Genomic DNA, 23,966 nt, shown 5'->3' with positions numbered 1-23,966 from the left:
GGGCAAGACTAGTTGCCTTTACAAATCAGGCAATTTTGTTCCCAATGACATATTTCTAGGTAATATGTCAGTATTCCAATGAAGACCTTTATAAACTTGTCACTACATAGGTAATCGTGATCGGTAGAAGGTAAGTCTTATTTTCGTAGAAGGGTTTTCCACGACTTGCTCGCTATGCTCTAATAAAACACACAACATAATTATGCACATTGCACATGACCATAGTTATTCCTGCTCGACATAATTTAGTATTTATTATTATTTTTGTGCGTCTGTGATCTAGACAGGCCTCAAAACTTTAATCAGAGTGATACAGCACTACACTAAAGTGCGCGCACGCACGTGGCTTGAAGCAGGGTTAGCACACACAGACGTAATGTGTAACATTTGGATTATTACACGCCATCGAGTTAGTGACCAGGCAGGCATACTTGTAGTTACCACGGAATTTCTACAGAAGAGGGATGGTTGAATGGAGGAATGGATTCTAAACATACCTTTTTATTGAAGTGACGTTTGTAACTGACATGTAAATCAATAAAGTCTATCCTGTAGATATCAGTTAATCAATACTAAGTGCATTTTGCATCAAATTTGCGTTTCTGTATTTGATTAAATGATAAAGGCAAACTCTAAGAAAGCTCGTGAGCCCTTACATTCAGGCAATATAGTTAAAGTCTAATACCAGGTTGGCATCAAAGAGAAAAACATAATAGACCCGACGCCTGTATTCTATCAAATGGGCGGGCAAATCACTAGTTACAGAACTAAAAGGCTCAGTAACAAACGACATGGGGTATCCTTACGCAAGCCTATTATTGGGAGCTTAAATAAACACTATTGGATTTTTTTAATACAACAAATTGCTAAGAAATTACGTGATTCTTTGCTAAGAATAGTGCCCTGTCATAGGTTCTGTTTTATGATTAGTAAATAATGAAATTCAAACAAAACCTCTATTTGTGCTTTAAACTGAGTCAAGTTTTGACTTAAGCGACATCGCAACTTTTCAATTGGTGTCCAGCAACAAACTCATAAAATCTAGCGACGCATTTGCACGGAAGATATTGCTAAAGCAAGAGCACGTGATAAGTTCAAGAGCCACATGTTTGTTTTTATTAAATGTTTAAAAGCAAATCGTTGCATAATATGTCCCTAGTGTATCATCATCATCAGACTATTTTAGACTCTTCTGCAGGAGCACGATTTTCTCTAATTTACTACCGGCAAATCGGGATTTAGCCTACACTTTTCAGGCTGGCTAGACGAGTTGATGTTCGCATACTTTTTCCTTAGACTGAGTTGCACCACCTAACTTTAACCGTAACTATAACGATAGCCGGTGCTTTTTATATGAAGTTTGAGATGATTTTTGACGTCTGTTAAAGCTGAAGTAAGATGGTGCAACCCCAGCCTTAGTTGTCCTTTACGACATTCGCGAGAAGAATGGGAGTGGTCATATTATACTATGCTTAAACGATACGGAAACCCTAGTGTACGAGGCATCACTAACATCATTATTATCGTGGGCATCAGTGAAGTTTTTGTTGAACATCGTTAGTACCGAGTTAAGTAGCAAGAATTAATGTCGCATACATCATTTAGTTTAATATTATTTTCCGCGCTGCCAACACCAGAAAATTGTTTATACAGGTTGTCCCGATTGTCATGCGGAAGTGTTGACATGTAATGTGTTTATTTTATTTAAGTAATTGTATTACATACCAGCTTAAGTAATTATTAGTAAATTATGGGATAATAAATTACTAGGTATTATTTTACTTGTTTTATATAACTAAAATAGAGTAGAGACCCAAATCTTTTGATGTCACTTACAACATTTCTATGTTATTACTTTTATCAAATAATTGACACCTGACATCAAAAGATTGAGCCATAAACCGCAATGGATATTATTTTTCATGCTTATTACTACTAGTAAGTAAAAAAATAGAAATTTCTTTAAACTGGCTCTAAATTTCAAATTGAACTGTATTTGGGACATCCTGTACACGAATCTAGCATTATTTATGTAATTATAACAACGCAGTTACTGCATCCTGCCCATAATTAGCATAAAATAGCTCATTAAGGTAGATAATAGTTAAATGGGAGTTTTCCTTATAATTCTTGCAATTTATTTAACGCTGTTACTTAAAGGTTTTATGTGATACTAATCATGCTTTTAATTACGACGTTTAGAGGTTTGTTGGTAAATAAATACTAAAGATAACAAAAAATCTAGTTCTATTTCTATAGAGTACAGTAATTAGTACTTGTAGCCATGTAAGCTTCGAATTTTTTGTTGTTATTGATGAAGTATTTGAGGTATGTACTGCACACTCAAGTAGACGGCACGTCAAGTGGTAAATCAAAAGGATCTATATCCAAGTGTGATGTGGAAATCATTGGAGGAGGCCTATGTTGAATGTTTAGCAGCGGACGTCTTGTGGCTGAAATGATCTCATATATCGAGAGAAATATAGCCGATCGCAAGGTCAACATGTTCTAATATGCAGTTACAGGTTCGAATCCCGAATTCATAAATTAGTATAGCTAATGTAGAGAAAAACTATATCTAGAGTCACGGACATTATAAGAATTTTTCATTCATTTGTGTAAGCAGGTAATCTATTTTAATAAGTTTGTTTATTCTTCATGACCAAGACACATTGGGTCGTTGAGTTACGAGTAGATATATAAGTAAGTTTATAATATTGTAACCATAAGTATCGATGTAGAACTGCAACAGCATCAACACAAATCTTAGTGGTTTCCTGAATGCTGTCAAAACAAATTTTGTCTGTAATTCTTTTTATTTGGTAAATAAATGAAAAAAAATATGTAAAAATTATTATTAATACAAAGCTATAGTAGCAATGTTTACGGACAATCATTAGATGTGCATTTAATTGTATTTTTTACGATCACGACTAAACTGTTTTTAACCGACAAAACCTAGTTGCGGAACCTAAACGTTTGCACGCTGGGACCAGTTTTTAAGGCGTTTCATACGAACATTAATGCACCGTCGACAGCACATTAGACTCTACTATGTTGATCTAATATAGCTCTTAATACAACTGCATAAGATTCCCCTGTGTTTAGCTTGATATGCCGTCGTCTGTATCTATTAAAGTAATTTGCATAAAGTAATTAATCTCTACCTAATTCGATGCATACGGCCCATTATGTAAGTGCTTCTTTGGCAAGTAGTTATTAATATAAAAGTAATTGGTAAAACTTAATACATTAACTGTATTTTAATACTAACCTGTCTCTTATTTTTTACAAATTTAAATGAGGCACTGCAAAATATTAATAAAAAATAATTTCCATAGTCTAAGGTAGCGTAACAGTAACTTTCTTCCGTTAAAAAAATGAAGAGGTTAATCAATGTTTATGGTATGTATTTATTCAAATTCAAAATATAGAGTCCATTTATGTGCCACTACAAGAAAAAAATGCAATAATACAAAAACTTTTTTAAAACAGAACATAAACGGTATCTAGCAATCACAATCATGATTGATAAACTCGTAAAAGTTTTTAATGTCAATTATAATAGTGTCTATTACACTTCTAACCGATGCATGCTCGTTGGAATGGCATAGCAGCTCATTAATGAAACAATAAAGCCCCCACACGAATGTCATCACTTTTCTTTACATAATTACTAGCCTGTGTAATAAGCCCTGGATATTGTTACAGTAAAACAAAACACAGAAAGGTCAGTTATGCATGACCATGTCATCATATCATATTACACAATGTATTTATAATTTGACTGTTCACAAAGTAGACGCATTTAGGTATACAAAACTTTAAGTTTCAGTAAAAATTATTGGAATTTTCTATTGAAAAAAAAAATGTTTCTGTTGCTTAATTTGTAACAATATTATCAACAAACGAAAGATGAAATAATGTAAAGAAAGTAATTTTTGTTAGTACTGATTTTTTTACTTCCTTCTGTTGTATACGTTTTTCAGCTAACTAAACTAGGTACTTATATCCAATGGTAACGAAGGGAAGAAATGACGTAAGTTATTAAATTTGTAGACTTGACTAAACCTTTCAAGTTTCATAAAAACTTTGGAGATGCTTTTGAAAATGTCACAAATTGTGTCACTGTAGAGTTCATTGAGACTGCGTACATCGTGTGAGTTCAGTAAAATTGAGTTACTTTGTATCAACTTTGTTTTGTTTATGCACCGCTGAAACGCCCTACTGACGCCGACCTACACTGTGTCACTACCCGATAGCATCTAGTTTTTATTGCTAATGAATTAAAAATGATAATATTGTTCTTGCATGATGAATGCAAAACATTAGTCATACCGTTAATTAACCTGCTTTTTGTGGGCCCATGTGGACGATGCGAAAGCATGGACATTTAAAAGGACAAAGAAAGTAGATTACTTTATTATAGAGTCATGTATTTAGTATATTTAGTGGAGCAAAAAGATAAATAAGTACATAATTATATTATTGTAATAAAATTTATTAAACAAAATAGATGAGGCTCTTTTTATCACTATGTAGCGCGGATGCGGACGAACTTAAGACTATTCTTTTCAAATTTTAAAATAAAAAAAATACGGCTGTCGTGATTCTAGAAAAAAAAATAGCATAAACTGTCCCACACAGGATTCGAACCTGCAACTGACTGTTGCTTATTGTATTCGGAAGCTCAAACGTTATGTATAGCGCAGTGTCAGATATTATTATCCTTGATTATGTTTTAGGAAAACCCAATCATTGGTTTTAGCGAGCACGTTTAACCCAAGGAAATACCTATTTAAAAATGAAAATTTAAACCGCAACAAGAGAACTTAATTCGACAAGATACACCAAAAATTATCCTCTTTCCTACATTATGCGCCGCAAATTTATTTCAAGATTATAATCAGCACCATAAAACAGAAATTCCGAAATGCAAATATCATAACTTAATTAAAGCATGTGTTTTCAATTAACCATTTCATGTCCTTAAGTATTTTTATTTTAAGTTTCTATGTTTCGTAGTCACGACTCATTACGGACGTGTCTAATTAAGCATGAATGTGATGGTTGTTTATATTATAACCAATTAATGTGAGCATAATAATTTTGGCGTGTACTTCATTAATTAAATTAAATAAATTAAAGTTTTTTACGCAAAAAAGTACAGAGGTACCCTTCAACCTAGTCAACCGCGTAAAAAAAATGGTCAAGTGCGAGTTGCACGTGAGTGCAAAGGGTTTTTAAGTCAATATCAAGAATACTTTTCGTGCGTACTTAATAATATTGTATGTAGAAATAGAAAGCTAGAAAGATTGATTTTCTTTAGCTATATTGATTCGATTGATAGCCTTGAAAATTGAATTGGCGTAACACTTTTAGATTTGTATTGTTAATTTCTGATCAAGTGTACAAAAATACAATCGAAGTTGTCGTTACGTAAGTTCAAAATGAATAAATATTATTTTTGTCAATAGAGAAAAACGAAAAGTTGTTGAAGTATTTGTGTCTTTCACTACAATTTTTCTGTTAGCATCTAGAATCTTTGATAACGTTCATTCAATTCACGGATTTTAAAGGGTCATTTATGTTACGGTACCCTAAAAATGTACACGAGAACACCTCAACCTTTATTAATACTGACCATATGCACTTAAGTCGCCGTTTGCACTGTAAACTATGCCATGGCACGTAAGCAAGAAAATCTGGTAATCTAGGCCAGACCAGGCTTAATTAGAAGACGCGAGAACAAAACAATTGAGGCCACAACACGCCGTACCTTAAAACGCAATTATTGCAATGCTCCCTACATGGGCATTCTGACAACCGTTGATTACTAATTCACAACATACACATTCACATACAAAACTCGTCGGTGCACACAAAACTTGCACAAACGCACACATGCGCGGCGAACGAGTAATTACACTCATTGTCACATAATTACACCCAACACTTGTCATTGCACCCACGCTCGGCTAACCTTATCTGCGACCGATGGAGCCCTAACCACCAAAGCCATAAGGGTCGGAGTCGGTTATTTTAGCGACGACCCAATTGGTGGGCACTTAGACAATATAGCAAATAGTTACGGCACTATGAAAAAATCTATGTGTGCGGCCAGAAGGTGGTGTGCGGTAATTTACTGCATTTCGAACGATGAATGGTCATTAGGTACCGTATCTTTCTATCGCACCAACTTTATTATGATAATAAAGAAGTAATTTTAATAACGCGAGCTCTCTAATTCTTCTATTTACTCACTCGATATAAGTCGTAATTATATGTAATTATGTATTTACTTCTACTTCACCATCTACATATATCATGAAGAATGATAACTACAAAATTAAACAAGGAAGAATACTATTAACTATGACTTACCTATTTATGTTGTTCATCGCCACCGCACCAGAGTTGTCCCTCTCGTTCCTTTCTCTCGAACCTCCCGCAAACCTCTCAAAGTTCTCTCTTTCTTTATAGTGTCTTTCAGGCCTGGGCGAGGACGATCGCCTGCCTTGCATCTGCTGAGGCATATTATTCTGTTGCACCGTCTGCAAAAGGTTGTGATTGCCTTGCGGCTGCTGCTGCTGCTGTTGCAAAGCTTGGAGCAACTCTTGGGCGTTGGTCGCGCCGTTGGACAAGAAGTTGGACAGGCCTGGGTTCAGCAAGGCGTTCGATAGCGTCGGATTCAGCATGTTCGGCCGAATATTGGACGGCTGCTGCGGATTGGAGTTCAAGAGTTGATGGGGCTGCGCCATCGCTTGCAAGTTGGCCAAAGACGTCGATACCACTTGCCCGTTGTTCAGTGCCAAGTTCACCATCTGGTCGTTGGAGTTCACGTGGTTGACTGGTATCGTTAAGATGGTTTGCGTCGCGATGCCTGTGGGCAAACGGTTCTTGTTATTTTTTGTCCGAAGATGAGAAACTGGGTGATCTTTGGAATGCGTCAAGTTTCTCATGGGTCTGCAAATTTAAGATCAGGAGATTTGCCTTGTGATGCATTTTACCTTGTGATGTTGGTATGAGAAGCTGGGCACCCTGGATCCCTTGAACCAGCTGGCCGGACGCGAGGATGAGCTGAGGCATTGGGGACGGCATAGCTGGAGGCAACATGTTGCTGTTGCCTACAGGGTTCGGTGACCCCATACCTAAAACAAACAAAACTTCATCAGCGACGATTCTAAAATTCCTTCTGTAATTAGAAACAGTTTTAAAACTAAGAAAAATTTAACGCGGAGCGCCGTAAATCATAAGTACCCACATAAAAGTTTCGGCACCTCTGAAATTAATTCTGACGATAATACAATTACGTAATCACGATAAAATCGGTAATCGTTGCGATCGTTAAGAAGCCCGAGCAACAAAGTATCATTTTATATAATAAACATCAGACTTGGTACATAAACATGTTAAAAATAATGGGTAAGACAAAATAAAATTGCTTTGTCTCATCAGTCATGGTGTTTGTTAACAAATCGTCGAAACAACCGCACAATACATTCAACTTTCTACTTAGGTAATTAAACAATAAAATTATATTGTAATTACGTGCCGGCGTCTATACGGCGCATTCGGACAAAGCAAAGATAGAAAATTACACAAAATCCATCGGCACCCGAGCAAGACTAATTTACCGCGAACAAAACGGCCGAACGAAGATCTAAAACATTACTATCTGCATGCCTTACAAGCCCGTTAAACTCAACATTAACATAACGTATTCATTTAAACCATGACATTTCACATTTTGTAATAATGCTCTTTCCTACGCCGCATCAATTAAGAGCCGAAAAAAATGTATAATTAGCTCTATTAAGACAATAAAACTCTTAATGATACCGCAACAGTCGTAATATCCGTGCGTTCGTGAAAAAATATGTAATTATACTCATTATTTAAATAGGTTTTTTCGTCCATTACGGCATAGCTTTAATGGGCGGGCAGTGGGGCCGCTATCTTGAATTCATTAAATCGATTGGTTTCGGTAATCACCTAATTACGGATCACGTGATTCCAAGTTAAGAGTTTTAATGCGCGAACCGTGTCTTTCTGATTATCCCAATCTGTCTAATTCGGTCTAATTAGAGGCTCCGGGGTTACCTACTATTTGAAATGGTAATGTGCTGAAAATAATTTAATGGAATGCAAAAGTTGAACGTTTAAAAATTGAATCCGCTGATGGTTTTTCATAGTCACAATTTGCATTTGCTAAAATAGATATCGGGATATTAGAAGTGCTTTGTTGCCGACAGTTCGGTGAAAATATTTTGATTTGTAAATGATTCAGTTGCAGTTTTACCGATTGGCCGGACATTCTGATTGAAGGCAACCAAAAAAGGTAGTTAATGGAATAACTGTATGCAATGCAACTAATCAGATGTGAGTAAAAACTAGTCTATTTGCGGCGTTTTGTTTAATTGATTTATCGACAGTTTATTAAATACATTTTTGGTTGATTTAGAGAGATTTTTCAGGTAGGTAAAAGGTCTTTTCAGTTGTAATAATGTAAGAAACCATTGCCTCAGAGACAACTGTTTACTACTAAGTATTTATCTTCTACTTGTTGTATTTTTTATAAATTTGTGTCAACGGACAGTTAACATTATAAAGATATTTCAGAGTACTTTTACTGGAAAATAATTTTGATGTTCACTGTTCCGAACAAGGGCCCTGGCCCTTGGACTGGCCTGGACTTGGATCGAGCTGCAAATTGATGATTTGATTAAGATAATATTACGGTTCTTGAAGTTGAACTTTATTTGGTGAAGTTTAATAAAATATTCGGTAGCAAATCCCAGAAGGGAATTTTAAGACCGTGTCATGATTTCGAAAGGTGTTGTTGTGGGAATAAGTAAATTATATTATTATTAGTAAAAGTGTAGTCGAGGGAGATACATAATCTTGTGAAAGGCTTTGATAAACATCCAGGTTTTTGTTTTGAATAAAGATCATACTTCACTAGAGAGAGCGACATAGAATGTCCTTACTCTAAATACAATTTAACTATGCATTGATAATAATTGTCTACAATTGCTATGATAATGTCCGTATTGTGATAAAGAGTGCATTATGATGACAGATTTGTTTTTAAGGTAGAAGTTGAAGACAACTTGAGGACAAAGTGAAAGTTATTGTACGTCAGTCTTTTAAGTGGCAAATTAAGAAGAAGATTGAATTTTATCTGAATTCAATGTCTTGTGGTAGAATGAGTAGATTGTCAGTTTTTTGGAGTCTTTTCGGGTTCGACATTTAACCAAAGGGCATGGAACTGTACAGCTTCTGTGTAGCCAGAACTGATAGCTTGACTAAAAAGAGTTAAGGAGTACTCCCGCTTTTTTCATCCAACCACTGCCAGTTATCTTCTCGAAGGCGTCGATCCATTACAGCTAAAGGCTAGAATCCTACACTATGTTCTTGAAGAAGTGGTCTCTACTCTAAAATTAGAATTCTCTTACGTTGAGTGGCGAGTTGATAACCGCGTTGGAAGGCATCGACGTCCAGCCTTGCAGGTTATCGGCCAGCTGGGACATCTGCTGCAGCTGCTGTGACACCGCCATGTTCTGCTGCATTCTATTTAGCTCTTCCACCAAACCCAAAGATAAAACACAAATTCCGTCTTACCCGGCGCACTGACGCTAAGGTTGAGCGGCGAGTTGATGACCAGGTTGGAAGGCATCGACGTCAAGCCTTGCAGACTGAGACATCTGCTTCTGCAGCTGTTGCGACATCGGCATGTTCTGCTGCATGCTGTTCCCCCAAACCCAAAGAAAACACAAATTCCGTCATACCCGGTGCGCTGACGCTAAGGTTGAGCGGCGAGTTGATGACCGGGTTCGAAGGCATCGACGTCAAGCCTTACAGATTAGCAGCTAGCTGGGACATCTGCTGCAGCTGCTGATAAATCAGCATGTTCTGCTGCATGCTGTTCCCCCAAACCCAAAGATAAAACACAAATTCCGTCTTACCCGGTGCGCTGACGCTAAGGTTGAGCGGCGAGTTGATGACCGGGTTCGAAGGCATCAACGTCAAGCCTTGCAGATTAGCGGCCAGCTGGGACATCTGCTGCAGCTGCTGATAAATCAGCATGTTCTGCTGCATGCTGTTCCCCCAAACCCAAAGATAAAACACAAATTCCGTCTTACCCGGCGCGCTGACGCTAAGGTTGAGTGGCGAGTTGATGACCGGGTTCGAAGGCATCGACGTCAAGCCTTGCAGATTGGCGGCCAGCTGGGACATCTGCTGAGACATCTGCTGCTGCAGCTGCTGCGACATCGGCATGTTCTGCTGCATGTTAGCGAGGTTCTGCAGGTTTTGGAACATCGACGCCACTGCGGAAGAAAGCGGGATTGGGTTATTTAGCACGAATGAATTAACACGGTGACTGCGATGGGTTGTGGAAATGACCTATCTGGCTTACTTTTTTCTGAGATGTTCCTTTTTGAAATTTTAAAGGTCTTTGTTTAATTAAACACAGTCAACGTGTTACTAGACTTACAATACTTTTACTATGAAACTAACAATAATGTTTCAGTAACTGGATCAAGCCCTTATAACGTAGAATATGTTTACAAACGATCGTCTCACATGCAAGGCTTACATCTGAGGCAAAGGGAACTGAAAGCTTTTTTTTTTTTTATTTGGAATTGAGTTTGCGTTTTGCCCCTTAGGAGAATGGAAAGATTATTAACATTTTATTATCTTAGCCCCGAACTCTTGCGGCTCGTGTGATAATAGTCCCTAGAAGCAAAATTTATCTCTCATAGGAACGTTAGTTGTAAATTGCAAAGGGACTACTAACTATGACTTCAACCTATATCAGTCTTTGAGTGTAGGCTATTCTAGTCCCAATCTTAGCCTAAAAAGGTAGTAAACGTGTAGTACGAACTCACTGGAGCCATTCATTTGCTGCTGGTGCTGCGGCGTGCGCGCGCGCACCTATGACGCCGACTTTATCTCTTAGCTACTTAGACCTAGACCGCGGCTCATTTTAGTCTTACAATCTAATCTAATCAAAGTCTAATCTAGACTATTTGCGTCCTAGTCTTTTAAATTCTTAGCCTAAGGAAGGTAGTAAACGTGTAGTACGAACTCACTGGAGCCATTCATATGCTGCTGGTGCTGCGGCGTGCGCACATGCTATGACGCCGACATATCTCATAAGTATTAAGACCTAGAGGTGATTTCTGTCAGTTGTTGTAGATTGTGAAGGACTATTTTACTTATAACACTGATCTAGGCTATTTACGTCCTAATTTTAGTCTAAGAAAGGTAGTAAACGTGTAGTACGAACTCACTGGAGCCATTCATATGCTACTGGTGTTGAGGCGTGCGCGCGGTTTCGACGCCGCTATATCTCATAATTTTATTTAGCCTAGACCGCGGCTCATTTACTCTTTAAATATAGGTTACTAGCATCCTATTCTTAATTTAAAAAAGGTAGTAAACGTGTAGTACGAACTCACTGGAGCCATTCATATGCTGCTGGTGCTGCGGCGTGCGCGCGCGCACCTATGACGCCGACTTTATCTCTTAGCTACTTAGACCTAGACCGCGGCTCATTTTAGTCGTACAATCTAATCTAATCAAAGTCTAATCTAGACTATTTGCGTCCTAATCTTTTAAATTCTTAGCCTAAGGAAGGTAGTAAACGTGTAGTACGAACTCACTGGAGCCATTCATATGCTGCTGGTGCTGCGGCGTGCGCACTCGCTATGACGCCGACATATCTCATAAGTATTAAGACCTAGAGGTGATTTCTGTCAGTTGTTGTAGATTGTGAAGGACTATTTTACTTATAACACTGATCTAGGCTATTTACGTCCTAATTTTAGTCTAAGAAAGGTAGTAAACGTGTAGTACGAACTCACTGGAGCCATTCATATGCTGCTGGTGCTGCGGCGTGCGCGCGCGCTGCGATGGTGACCGCGGCTATTAACATTCTTTATTCTAGACAAATTGCATCCTAATCTAAGCATAATTTTATTTTAAACTATGAAATTGGAGTTCAAGTCTATCTTAGTCTAAGAAAGGTATTAAACGAACTCATTGGAGCCATTCATATGCTGCTGGTGCTGCGGCGTGCGCGCGCGCGGCGATGGCGACCACGGCTCTTATTAGTCTTTAATCTTAGTATAACTTTATTTTAAACTATGAGACTGGAGTTCAAGTCTATCTTAGTCTAAGAAAGGTAGTAAACGTGTAGTACGAACTCACTGGAGCCATTCATATGCTGCTGGTGCTGCGGCGTGCGCGCGCGCGGCGATGGTGACCGCGGCTCATATTAGTCTTTAAATCTAGATAAATGGCGTCCTAATCTTAGTATAACTTTATGTTAAACTAGGAGATTGGACTTCAAGTCTATCTTAGTCTAAGAAAGGTAGTAAACGTGTAGTACGAACTCACTAGAGCCATTCATTATGCTACAGGTGTTGAGGCGTGCACGCGGTTTCGACGTTGCTTCGCTATATCTCATAATTTTATTTAGCCTAGACCGCGGCTCATTTACTCTTTAAATATAGGTTACTAGCATCCTATTCTTAATTTAAAAAAGGTAGTAAACGTGTAGTACGAACTCACTGGAGCCATTCATATGCTGCTGGTGCTGCGGCGTGCGCGCGCGCATCTATGACGCCGACTTTTCTCTTAGGTACTTAGACCTAGACCGCAGCTTTAAATCTAGGCTATTTGCGTCCTAATCCTTTGAATTCTTAGTCTAAGAAAGGTAGTAAACGTGTAGTAAGAACTCACTGGAGCCATTCATATGCTGCTGGTGCTGCGGCGTGCGCGCGCGCATCTATGACGCCGACTTTTCTCTTAGGTACTTAGACCTAGACCGCAGCTTTAAATCTAGGCTATTTGCGTCCTATCCTTTGAATCATTTGAATTCTTAGCCTAAAAAAGGTAGTAAACGTGTAGTACGAACTCACTGGAGCCATTCATATGCTGCTGGTGCTGCGGCGTGCGCGCGCGCGGCGATGGTGACCGCGGCTCGGCCATTTGCGCGCGGGCGCCGCCTTCCGGCGAGCTCGCGCCGCTCTCCCGGTCAGACTCCGCCTGCTGGAGAAAACTGAATGTTATTGGGGAAAATAAACTTAAAAAATTATTGCTAGAATAGCTGTACCCGCGAGTTCATACACTTGAAAATAGTTTTAAATATTTCCCGTTTTTGGAACATTTTTCTTTACTGCTCCGTTCCTATTGACTGTAGGGTGAGGTTATATAGCCTATTTATAGCCTAATGGGCTATCCAAATGGGCTTAGTAAACAAACTCTTTTTAAGAACCCCCTCAAACTACAGACTTTTTATCGGCCAATCACTGTCGGCTTGTAATTTGCATGAGGAATTTAAATCAGTGTAATGAGCGTATTTCTTAATTTTTCATACTGATCTGTTGATCAGTACGCCTACCAAAGTATCGGCCGACAAAAAGTATGACGTCTGCGAGGACTCTAATATAAAACAGAGTAGATAGAGTCCTGTAGAGGTGGATTGCACGATTTGCAGGTAGTAAATTTGGTATTGTCTTAACGTATCCACGCCTAGCTAAGGTGATATGTATAAAAATTCTTCTTTCGTACAGGCTGAATATTTAAGGTGTAAAATAGGCTAACAGAGCATTGATCCTTCATCTTCAGTTCCTCACTGATCTTCATCAGCTGCTATATGAGTATATTATTATCTTCATAAATACTCAAATAGCAGCAGATAACTGGTTAAGTGTATAACATCGTACCTACAGGTCTATTTATAATGCTGAAAGTGTACATGATGCAAAATAAAAAAAATGTGATTCCGCTATAAATAATGCTCTTATATGAGATCTCCATAATGTAAAAATATTGAATTATGTCCATCGCAAACAGTTTTAAATTGAATTTAAGCTTGATTTACCCGGACACGTATTCAACCTCTTGCACAGAATACTTTTCAGGGCAATCTATAAGTTCCCTAATTATTCATGTTTTAGTTTTTAAGTCCTGTTGCAAAGCTTACAGTAAGTATAAGCCTAAGCTTTTTAAGCATTTTGTAAAAGTCATATTTTAACACGGGCCATAGCTAAAAGAATCTGAAGTTAATTCCTTCATTTGAGTATTAAGGTTCTTCTGCAGTGATTTAAGATAAAGAATAACGGGCAGTTAGAGATGGTATAATTCCGATAGGTAGGTAGGTGGTACTCTAAAAGATATTTTTAGAGTAGGTGCCTATGGATACAATAATGCCCAGAATTTTTGTAATAAAATTTCATACATCTCCAAAGCTGTTGTATGCAATTCTAAGAACAAGGTACAATCGGCTTTTCATGGAAGTTGAATGAAAAAAGAAAATATTTTTCAGACAATTCAGATAGAATAGTTTTAATTAAAATCAATACTAGTTAGAAATCAAACAAGTAATTGACATTTTAACTGATTGATGATTTACTATTTATTCTAGTTGTTAAAAACTCAGCGCAAAAATATTTCTTGTCATCGGATGGGTATCAGATATTTGATGTTATTAAATCATACATTTCTAACACATTCATTTATTATTGTAGTCTAAGTTAATTATTATATTTTTTTAATTTATTTTTAATATAAAGAATTTGTATTTATTATATTTGTCATTTATTAGAACATTTGGCGTTTAAGTCTATAAAATATACTTACTGAAATAAAATAGTTTTTAGTCATCATTCTGGCCTGTCTCTATAAGTATCCGCTGCTGCTTAATTTTGGGACTTAGTTAATAACAGAAATAAAATCAAAAGCTGAAATTATGAATTATGACATAATTGATATAAATAAAACAATAAAATTTATTTTATCAGACACTGTTTCCGTGATATTTGTTTTAAGGAATAATTATTAAAAGTTTATTAAAACCTGTTCGTAAACAACAAAGGTGTTAATAAACGGTTCTAGAATTACGTGTTGAATGCACACGACTTTATTTGCATTGATTTCTGCATAATTATATTTAGACACAACATAATTGGCGAAACATTTGCATAATATTAACCGTTTATAGTTTTGTTGTGACATAAAAATCACGAACAATGGCAAAAAATATAATCAGGAAGCGTTCGTAAAAATCGATTTATTGCATTTTAATTCCTCATTTTTAGTGCAAATTGAAAATAAAGTAATTAAGTTAATAAGCAAATATCGCGTAAAGGTATCAAGAAGGTCAGATTACTTTGCTTTTGATTACCGCGTTAAGTGGAAGGAAACTCCTTGGCCGGTTAATTTTATAATTAAGCTGGGTTGAATTATGCTAAGTAGACTGGGTTGGGCGTCAATAACTGAGTACTTTCAACTAGACATGTACCTGGATTTGCTTGTAATGCGACTCTTGTTACGGTATCTTTGATATTTTTAAGGGAATTTAGATGTGTTTATAATTATTATGATGTGTTTGTGCAGTGAGCAGCTTTTTCAAAGGATGTCGTTTTATTTTTTGATTGGATACCTCCGGAATCATTAATTCGATTTTGTACGGTTACACAATGCTAGGTATAATAATTATCAGCAAGGGTTAGTTAGTTAGAGTAAATTATAAATAAAAAATCAAAGAGGATAGGTAAATAACAGAAAAAGTTAATGATAGAAAATTAAAACTTTTTTGCTTTTTTGATTCCAGGTTTCTGTCATTGTTAATTGTATCTTTTTCTCAAATAGGCAACAATTCCCGCAAAGTTTAACTAAAATAGTAAAAGCAGAGTTTTACAATTCTAATCTAATACGATCTTGTTCCTTCCAAATCGGAGACACGCCAAATTAATCCGTTCAAAGCGAAATGTATCCGATTCCCTGACTATTCTGAAGATTCAAGACATCGGATTCTCTTCTCCTCACTATAGAAGACACAATGATACGTCAGGCACGGACAGGCGTCAGTTTTCCTTTAATTAGAGTTAGGCTGCCCATCAGTAATCGTATACTAGGTGTTGATTGAAACGCTCCCTTGGGACGCTCAAGATGCAAGGTATAAGCCGTGCCAATTGAAGTAATGTAAATTTGATACTTTAATTTTGATAGATATTAACGCTCTTATTCTGATAATAATATGGTTAAAGCTTGGTTATTTGAGTGATGCTTATGGGTTCGATGTAATTTTCAATATTAAGACCAGTTATAAGCTCGATTCTATTGAAAATGGATTATAAACGTCAATTTTAGAGTGCGAGTCTGAAAATAAATGGACAGCTGAATTTCAGGTAACTTAAAAATTGAATTTTAGACTTGGTTATAGGTTCGCAATAAACTTTTCTTTAGTGAGTTGTAATATTTTAAATAAATTTAACTGCAGTCACCTTTGCGAATTATGAAACTAGGTTCGGTAAAATATGAAAATTAAAATGAATGATAATATTTCAAGGACAGCGTACTTTTCGGTAAGTATTTTATTTATTACATTGTAAATATTAACTCGTAGCTAATTAAATCGGATGTTAGGTAATTAAATAAATTTCCTAGTATTGTTTTTATTTAATCACAAAATTTGTTTTAATATTAAGTATATATAATATTATTGCCTAATAAACTTTATTTAAATAGTTATACTTACAAGTAATACACCTACATTCTTATAAAAGCAAACATTTACTTTCATAATTCAGATAGCTATATCAAATTAGATATTTTATTATTTCAGGAAATAATGATTAATTTAATTAAAGGGAAAAGTTTACGATATCAAACTCTAGAAAATGTAGAGTTCGACTACGTTAGTGTTAGAGACTAATAAGAGATGGCGCTAGTGGTTCCCTGTCTATCCGAGTACCAATGTAGTTTGAAAACATTAGATTCTGATTGTTAAATATTTCATAAATATTAAGAAAATAATTTTAGTATTACCCATTATAATAACTGATATTTTTTGTTTTGAAATTAATTAAAATGATTATTTTACCGACCTACATAATTACTCAATTTAATGTTAGATTTCTAATAAAGGTTTACTTTTCAATAAGTGTTAATTGAAATATTGCGGATATTTTAAATGAGGGTCAAATTAACTGATTGCAATTAAATTATTTCATTAAAAATATTATGTAGTGATTAGTTATTTTTTCGGGCGTCGCCGAAATTATTAACTATGATAATTGTGAAACTGAGATTTCAAAATTTTTATTGAACACATTAACACATTTAAAAACCGGCACTAATGATTTATTAATTAAAATTATTATTCTTATAGGGTAGGTAGTACTTACAAAGGACAATGTCATTCTCTTCACTTCTTTTGATTTTTATGTCTCTTCAAAACCACTTTTCACTTATCTATCCACATTATCAGTCAACACTAAAAAAATTGTAATAAAAAAACCACGCGTCAACTTTGCGAAACTTGAAAACTTTTCAGTATTACTGAATCGAGTTATACAGCACAATCTAACATAACGAAAACTTTGTCGGGCGAAACTAAACCATAGAGTAGATATTGCCGCCAAAACGGAACGCGCGCACTATCGACAGAGCGTTATTTTTTAAAGTTTTTTTTTATTATCAGCGGCGTCGGCCCGGCCCACACACAGCCGCGCACCAAAGTTGCAGAGCGCGGAATGGAAGCGCGTCATCAGTTTAAAAAATCAACCCCTTTGGTGGTGGTTGAAAAAATGCGGCCCCACCGGGCGGTGGGAGGCGCCCCGAAATCCTTGCTAAAGCGATCGCCATCGGCCCGACTTGTCACTTGTCGAATAAGCATAATTAAAGTTTCGCCTGTTTTCATTTGCGCTAGTAATTAGGTGCTAATTAATTGCCGTCCGACGTTTCCCCGAACACTTTTTGTTTCTGTTTTGATGTTGCATATTTTAATGTCAATTAGTTGGATCGCTAAGATTTGTTTGGATATTATAATAATTAAACAGCGACAGTAAATAAGTCATTATTAATTATACTTATCAATTTATTGTTTTCGGCTTGGAGTGATATGAAAATAAATTAGTTTCTACCTGATATTAGAAAAATAGGCATTAGGAAACACGAAAGAACTAATAAAGTCATTGTTTCTTTCTTTTTATTTCAAAGGCGTAATGAAAAACTAAGTTCATTTAATTCTGTCAAACACCCCCGTCCCGTCAGTTTTAATAATTTTAAGGCTATAACTTGTTCATAAAAGTTATTGGGAAAATTTCGTATGTTTAGCTGACCCTTAAGGAAAGTTGAGCAAAGATTTGGCGGCTAATTTGTACCTTGATGCACTTTGAATAGAGAACGATTTGAAGTAGAGTACGAGAGCAGTACGAGGGTAAAAACCTGAAAAGCTGATAAGTTACGAAGACGATACAAGTGACTAATTTTTGGAGAACAATTTTCGTTTGTATAAATAGTTTCTAGGTACTTCACTCAGTCAATACTTATTTGCAATAATAACTCTACAAAACATTTTTATGTTGAGTCTATTTCAGATTTATTCTCTAATGCAGATAGTAAGTATTTTAAGATTTTTTACTGCAGAGAGTGGTAATATAACCTTATTGTTTTTAATTTAACAAATACCATTTTAATTCTTTGATTAAATAAAACATCAACAGAGAAACAAAACTATGTACCTACATAAGCTATTTATCTTTAAAATCGTAAAGACTGCTTATTCAATAATAATAAACAACTCGTTTTCTTTGAAATCGAGATATTATTACATTTAATCATCATAAAATAGATCTACTATTATTGTTTCTAATTAAGAATTTCCCTTGATAGATAAAAATAGTAATTGATCTGAAAACATAGCTTTTTAAAAAGTTTACGCAAACCGCGTGAATTCTTTGCGGGCTGCACCACAGAATAAAAAGATCGGCATAGACAATAGCAGATAAAAAGTGCGAGAGCTTAAAATATCTTTGGTATAATTTGCTTACCAAAAGTTTTAGTGATCATGTCAGGCTGTAGAGACTAGAGTTTGTAGGTATATTTGTAGACTGATTTGTTTTAGTTACAATAAGAAATACTGAAATACTATCCTACATCATGATTAGGTACTTTCAGGCTGGGTTGCACCATCTTAATTTAACAAATGTCAACAATCTGTCAAAATTCATACAAAAAGCACCGGTTGTCGTAGTTACGCTTAAAGTTAGGTGGCACAAATATATCCCTTATTACGATTCTGAAATCCTGGCAGTCACAGAACGTGATTAGAAAAAGAAAAATAATATGATTATTTTTTCTTCTTGTCTCTCGCGGATTGCAATGACAATTTGGGAGTTCTTATTTTAAAAAGCTCATGTTAATGGATCAGACTACCAATTAGGCAACAAAATCATTAAAATTGTTACCAACTGCATCGTGAAATGAAATAAAGAAAAAAATAAACGCAAAAAACCAGCCAGTGCGTCTATGCTAGTCCTAGCTCGATAGTGGTTTTCAATTATGCACTCAACATCTGCTTGCACATTGTTTTGTCACTTCAGTCACTCCGGTGCTAATGCACAATTACTATTTGCTGAATTTTTAAAACGTTACACTTATCCGATTTTGTTTTGAATTGAGACTAATTCGAAGCGGCAACTGATTTCGGAACTTTTGTAGGGCTGCCGCGCGCGGTTTTCAATGTAATAAATACTTTAATACTTAGTTACATCGAATTTTAATTACTACCTCATCGAACGTGATAATGCTTAACTCTACCAAAACATATGCATAAGAAACGGTCAGTCAGTAAAATTACAGAACATAAAATATAATTATACATATTTTATGACGCGGAAAAATGTTTAATCGTTCATAGTTGTTTAGAAGTGCGCTAAAAAGTCCGAGGTTCATGTACGTGTTAGTCATGCGTCATTGGAGAATTATGGTAAATGTCTTGTGATTATCTCCTTACTTGTATGGGAAGAACGGAAACCCAAAGTCAGTTTTATTACTAAAGTTTTTTTTTTTTATGTGATAGGAGGCAAACGAGCAAACGGATCACCTGATGGTAAGTGATTACCGTCGCCCATAGACACCCGCAGACCCAGGGGCGTTACAGGTGCGTTGCCGGCCTTTAAGTTAATAGTTTATAGTTTCAGTTTCCTGTATTGTTGTTTCTTATAAATGAAAGAATCCACGACATTGGAAATTACATTTTGGAAATATCCACTCGTGACAAATTGGTGATCAAAAAAGCGCTTTGGAGAGAATCCAATGTTTAGAGTTATATTTTATACTAGCGGCCGCCCACGACTTCGTACGTGTGGACCTCGTTTTACTCCATTAGGGGTGGAGTTTCGTAAAATCCGCTCTTAGCATCTATAGCGCATACATTTTAAATTTCAACTCTCTTACTTTAAACACATAGGACTTTCATAATATAAACTTCCAACCCTCCTTTTATCTCCTTAGCCCCCGTAGTTGATTTCTAATGATACATTTTCAGTATATGTACCACCACCACCACCACCATTTCAGCCATAGGACGTCCACTGCTGAACATAGGCCTCCCCCAATGCTTTCCATGTTGATCGATTGGAAGCGGCCTGCGTCCAGCGCTTCCCTGCTACCTTTACGATGTCGTCGGTCCACCATGTAGGTGGAAGTCCCACGCTACGTTTTAAGGTACGCGGCCTCCATTCCAGAACCATTCTGTCCCATCGGCCATCAGTTCTGCATACTATGTGCCCTGCCCATTGCCACTTCAGCTTGCTAATCCGTTGGGCTATGTCAGCGACTTTGGTTCGTTTACGGATCTCCTCCTTTCTGATTCGATCTCGCAAAGAAACACCAAGCATAGCCCTCTCCATAGCACGCTGTGCAACTGAGCTTCTGTATAAGGCCTATAGTGAGAGGCCACGTTTCCGAGCCATAAGTTATCACTGGTAACAAAACAAACAAACAAACAAACAAACAAACAAACAAACAAACAAAGTTTTCCTCTTTATAATATTAGTGTAGAAAAAGCAAAATTTGCGCTACTACTGTTTGCCACAGTGAATTTATTTTTCATATAAAACGTTATAGCCACATCAGCACAGCCACACCGGCGGGCTAATGAACGAAATAAAAAAATATAATCAACAAGTAACATTCGGAATAATCAGCGGTACACGGAAAAAAATCAGTAATTATTCAGATGAAGTTGGACGAGCGAAGGGGGTAAGGGGGCAAGGGCCGGCCAAAATAAAAACGGCATTGCGTAGGGGTGACACCCCTCGCCCGCTCTACAAATGTTATCTAACTGCGCCGCTCCGCGCCGTGCCGCTCCGCTCCGAATTAGCGCGAGCGGACGAATTTTCAATTTGTGCTCGATTTTTTCCTCGGATAGTTCGGATCTAATGGAAAGGCCGCGACGCGACACGGCGCGATGCGTCGCGACCACGCGCCACGACGCACGGNGGCCCACCGTGCGACGCGACGTCACCGCGCGGTCATTATCGGCCGGCCCGCACACGCGCGCCATTGTCCTCACATCTGTGTGTGTAGATTTTTACTCATTAATTTTAAAACGCTCCGGATTTTTTTCGAGCGGGTGCTAGGGGCCCGAACGGGGTGCCGAGGGGGTGAAAATTGGCGATGGCCGCCGGGTGGGGTGTCACCGGCGGGGGTTATTAAATAGATTGGTCCGCGGCCGAACGGAGCCGCCGATCTGCACTTGTACTCGCGTCATTAACGGGTTGAGAACCGATTTTAAATCGTGAAATAACAGCCTGTTACAGGAAAAGTTGAGCACGGCTTATCGAGCACTCCCCGTCGTATTCTACAAGCTTAATTGCATTAAAACTGTGTTTTTGTAACGGCGTTTTGCGAGTCCGCGCTCATTACGGGTGTCTTGCGGCTGGAAGACGCGCGGTGTCCGCGGCCCGCGCGTGCTCACAACAATACGCGGTGTTCCGATACACACACGCACGCCGCTTTTTTTCTGCGGCTGTTCGGCAGTGGGCGGTGGGGGGACGTGGGGAGAGGAAATGTGAAAAATACTCGAAAAAAGGCGAAATTGTAGCAGATATATAATTAAAGTCCAACGTACAGTAACAGTGCGCGGCGATGTATTATGCACGGCGTACACTGTGTCGCTCTGTGTGGGTATAAGGGCAGATACGTTCTTCTACGTAATGGAGGTCGTTCGTTTTGCGTACACATTAATTGCATCTTTATGAGCCCTTACGGGTGCGCATTATCTTTACAATTGAGTGATGTAGGAAATATTGAAGTGTTTTTTCAGGAGTTGGTATCTAAAGAAATTATTGACTTTTGCTTAATTTGGATTCGAGTTGTTAGACACCTAAATACTTCATAGATAATTAAAGCTAATTAGAATGATTTATTTGAATTATTTTTTCGTACTTTAATGTGAAATTTTAATAAAAGCAGGCTGCACAGGTTAATTTAAGTTTGTATTTAGTTAAACATCGCGCGAAATCGCGCGCTTTTATCTAACAGTGCGGTTAGTGGAAAAACGAACAACTTTTAAAAACGTTTTAAAAATATTTATTTTTAAAACTTTTTATAATTGAGTTTTCTAGTCTCATTGTTATTTTGATTTTATACTCAACTCTGTTATAAAAACTGTTACATAATTCAGCCCAGCACTACACTCGAATTTAAATCGATTGCGCGTTCAAAATCACTCGAGTACTCATCTCATATCGACAATGTAACACAGGGGGTCTATCCCGACAGATGTTTAGGGGCCCGCGATTAATTCGACATTAAATTCAATAATAACCTCCCGTTATTGCGTAATTTCCTCCCAATTACCTTTTATTTATCGCTCGGTAAACGGATTACTGATTCGAATGTTTGTATCTAGTTCGATAGGTTTTTGCGATGTTCATTAAGTAGTAGATACAATCGATGGTACACAAAAAATTGCTTAAGAAAAAAGCTGCTTGCACTTAATGCTAAACATGATTGTTTATTTTTAAATAATGATTGGTACAAACGTTGCTTCCACACTTAGGTTGTGTAGTTCTTTCTTTTGAAAGCTTATTGAACTGATAATTGTGTAAAAAACAGCAGAAGGGTAAGCAATGAAAACTTTTAGTTAAATCAGTAAGTAAAATCTCTGATCATCTCCGATTAACAAAATATCCAAATACCCAAAACTGACTCTACCAACGGATGACTGGCTGAAAAGGGCTTGAACATACAGCAGTGAAACGTCATATTAAAAAAAATGCAATCATTTTGGAACTTTTTTTTTCACCTTATTTTGTGCCAGCACCACTTCCCAACACAATGATGTTGTCCAAAGGGTTCGTAAGGTGCCGCCTGTGGGGTATTCTATTGCCGCGCGCGTGCCCACTCGACTCCGACTCGATTGTTCGATCATAATCGTTCCAAATTTGAATTTTTAAATTCCCATTGTCGAGTTCCATTTAAATTGTGATTGAAGATGCAATTAGAGCACACGGTCATTTATTATAGACTCTTTTGTTATGCACAAAGAGTGAATTTGTCGTTGAATTATTGAAATCGAATTTTGAAATTAGTTTTTCAATTAAGTACAATAACTACTGGTGTTGGTAATTAATAATAATGTTACTTATTTATAATTTCTCCTTCGTCGGATAACTTTTAACTGAAGAATAAACTTGTCGTTTTGACATATTTCCCATACTGAAACTGTCAATGTGCCAAACTTATTTTTCAATCAAAAGTTAATCAACGATGGGAAAATCAGCCCTTAGAAGTTTTGTAAAACTTAGCCGCACACTCCTACGCTGTGCGTAATTTTTAAATTTTATCTGGAAAATGCTTTTAAGTATTTATTATTCAAATCTTTTCCTTCCCATTGAAACCGAATAAATATGCCAAAACTGTATCTACGGAAATGCCCAAAAGCCTCGCATAAAACAAACACTGCCGAAATGCCGTAAGTACACCTGGTCAATCGAAATGCCGACTTTGCAGTAGTTTTTCAAATATGCAATTTACTGATTTCGGAAAAAAGGAGAGTCGCCCGAACCGGTCGCCCGGTGGGGGCACGGAAAAATGGCGCGCAAAAGAAAAGTAAAAAAAACACGGGAAAAAATAGTAGGCTCACGTATGGTAAATAG

General features: G+C 37.0%; 1 protein-coding gene across 7 annotated transcripts in view; it reads right to left on the bottom strand.

The window, feature by feature from the left end:
* The window catches only part of pdm3 (POU-domain protein pdm3), a 63,285-nt gene extending 45,771 nt beyond the window's left edge, over positions 1 to 17,514 (bottom strand). For 4 of the 7 annotated variants that reach the window (XM_028319537.1, XM_028319540.1, XM_028319541.1 and 1 more), the window contains exons 1-5: positions 17,202 to 17,512; positions 12,930 to 13,059; positions 10,146 to 10,331; positions 7,011 to 7,151; positions 6,385 to 6,883 (exon numbers count right to left, since the gene is read on the bottom strand). In XM_028319537.1, coding sequence (XP_028175338.1) covers positions 6,385 to 6,883; positions 7,011 to 7,151; positions 10,146 to 10,331; positions 12,930 to 13,059; positions 17,202 to 17,216 — 971 coding nt within the window. In that variant the 5' untranslated portion in view covers positions 17,217 to 17,512. Of the gene's footprint in view, positions 1 to 6,384; positions 6,884 to 7,010; positions 7,152 to 9,791; positions 9,892 to 10,145; positions 10,332 to 12,929; positions 13,060 to 17,201 lie in introns of those variants that run through there. The other 3 variants (XM_028319538.1, XM_028319542.1, XM_028319544.1) reach the window with 3 other exon arrangements.
* Between the last annotated feature and the right edge of the window lie 6,452 nt (positions 17,515 to 23,966).

The sequence above is a fragment of the Ostrinia furnacalis genome, unplaced genomic scaffold, assembly GCF_004193835.3.
Source record: "Ostrinia furnacalis isolate ACB-3 unplaced genomic scaffold, ASM419383v2 OfSCF7245, whole genome shotgun sequence".
Lineage (NCBI taxonomy): Eukaryota > Metazoa > Arthropoda > Insecta > Lepidoptera > Crambidae > Ostrinia > Ostrinia furnacalis.
This window is presented reverse-complemented; position numbering and strand designations above follow the sequence as displayed.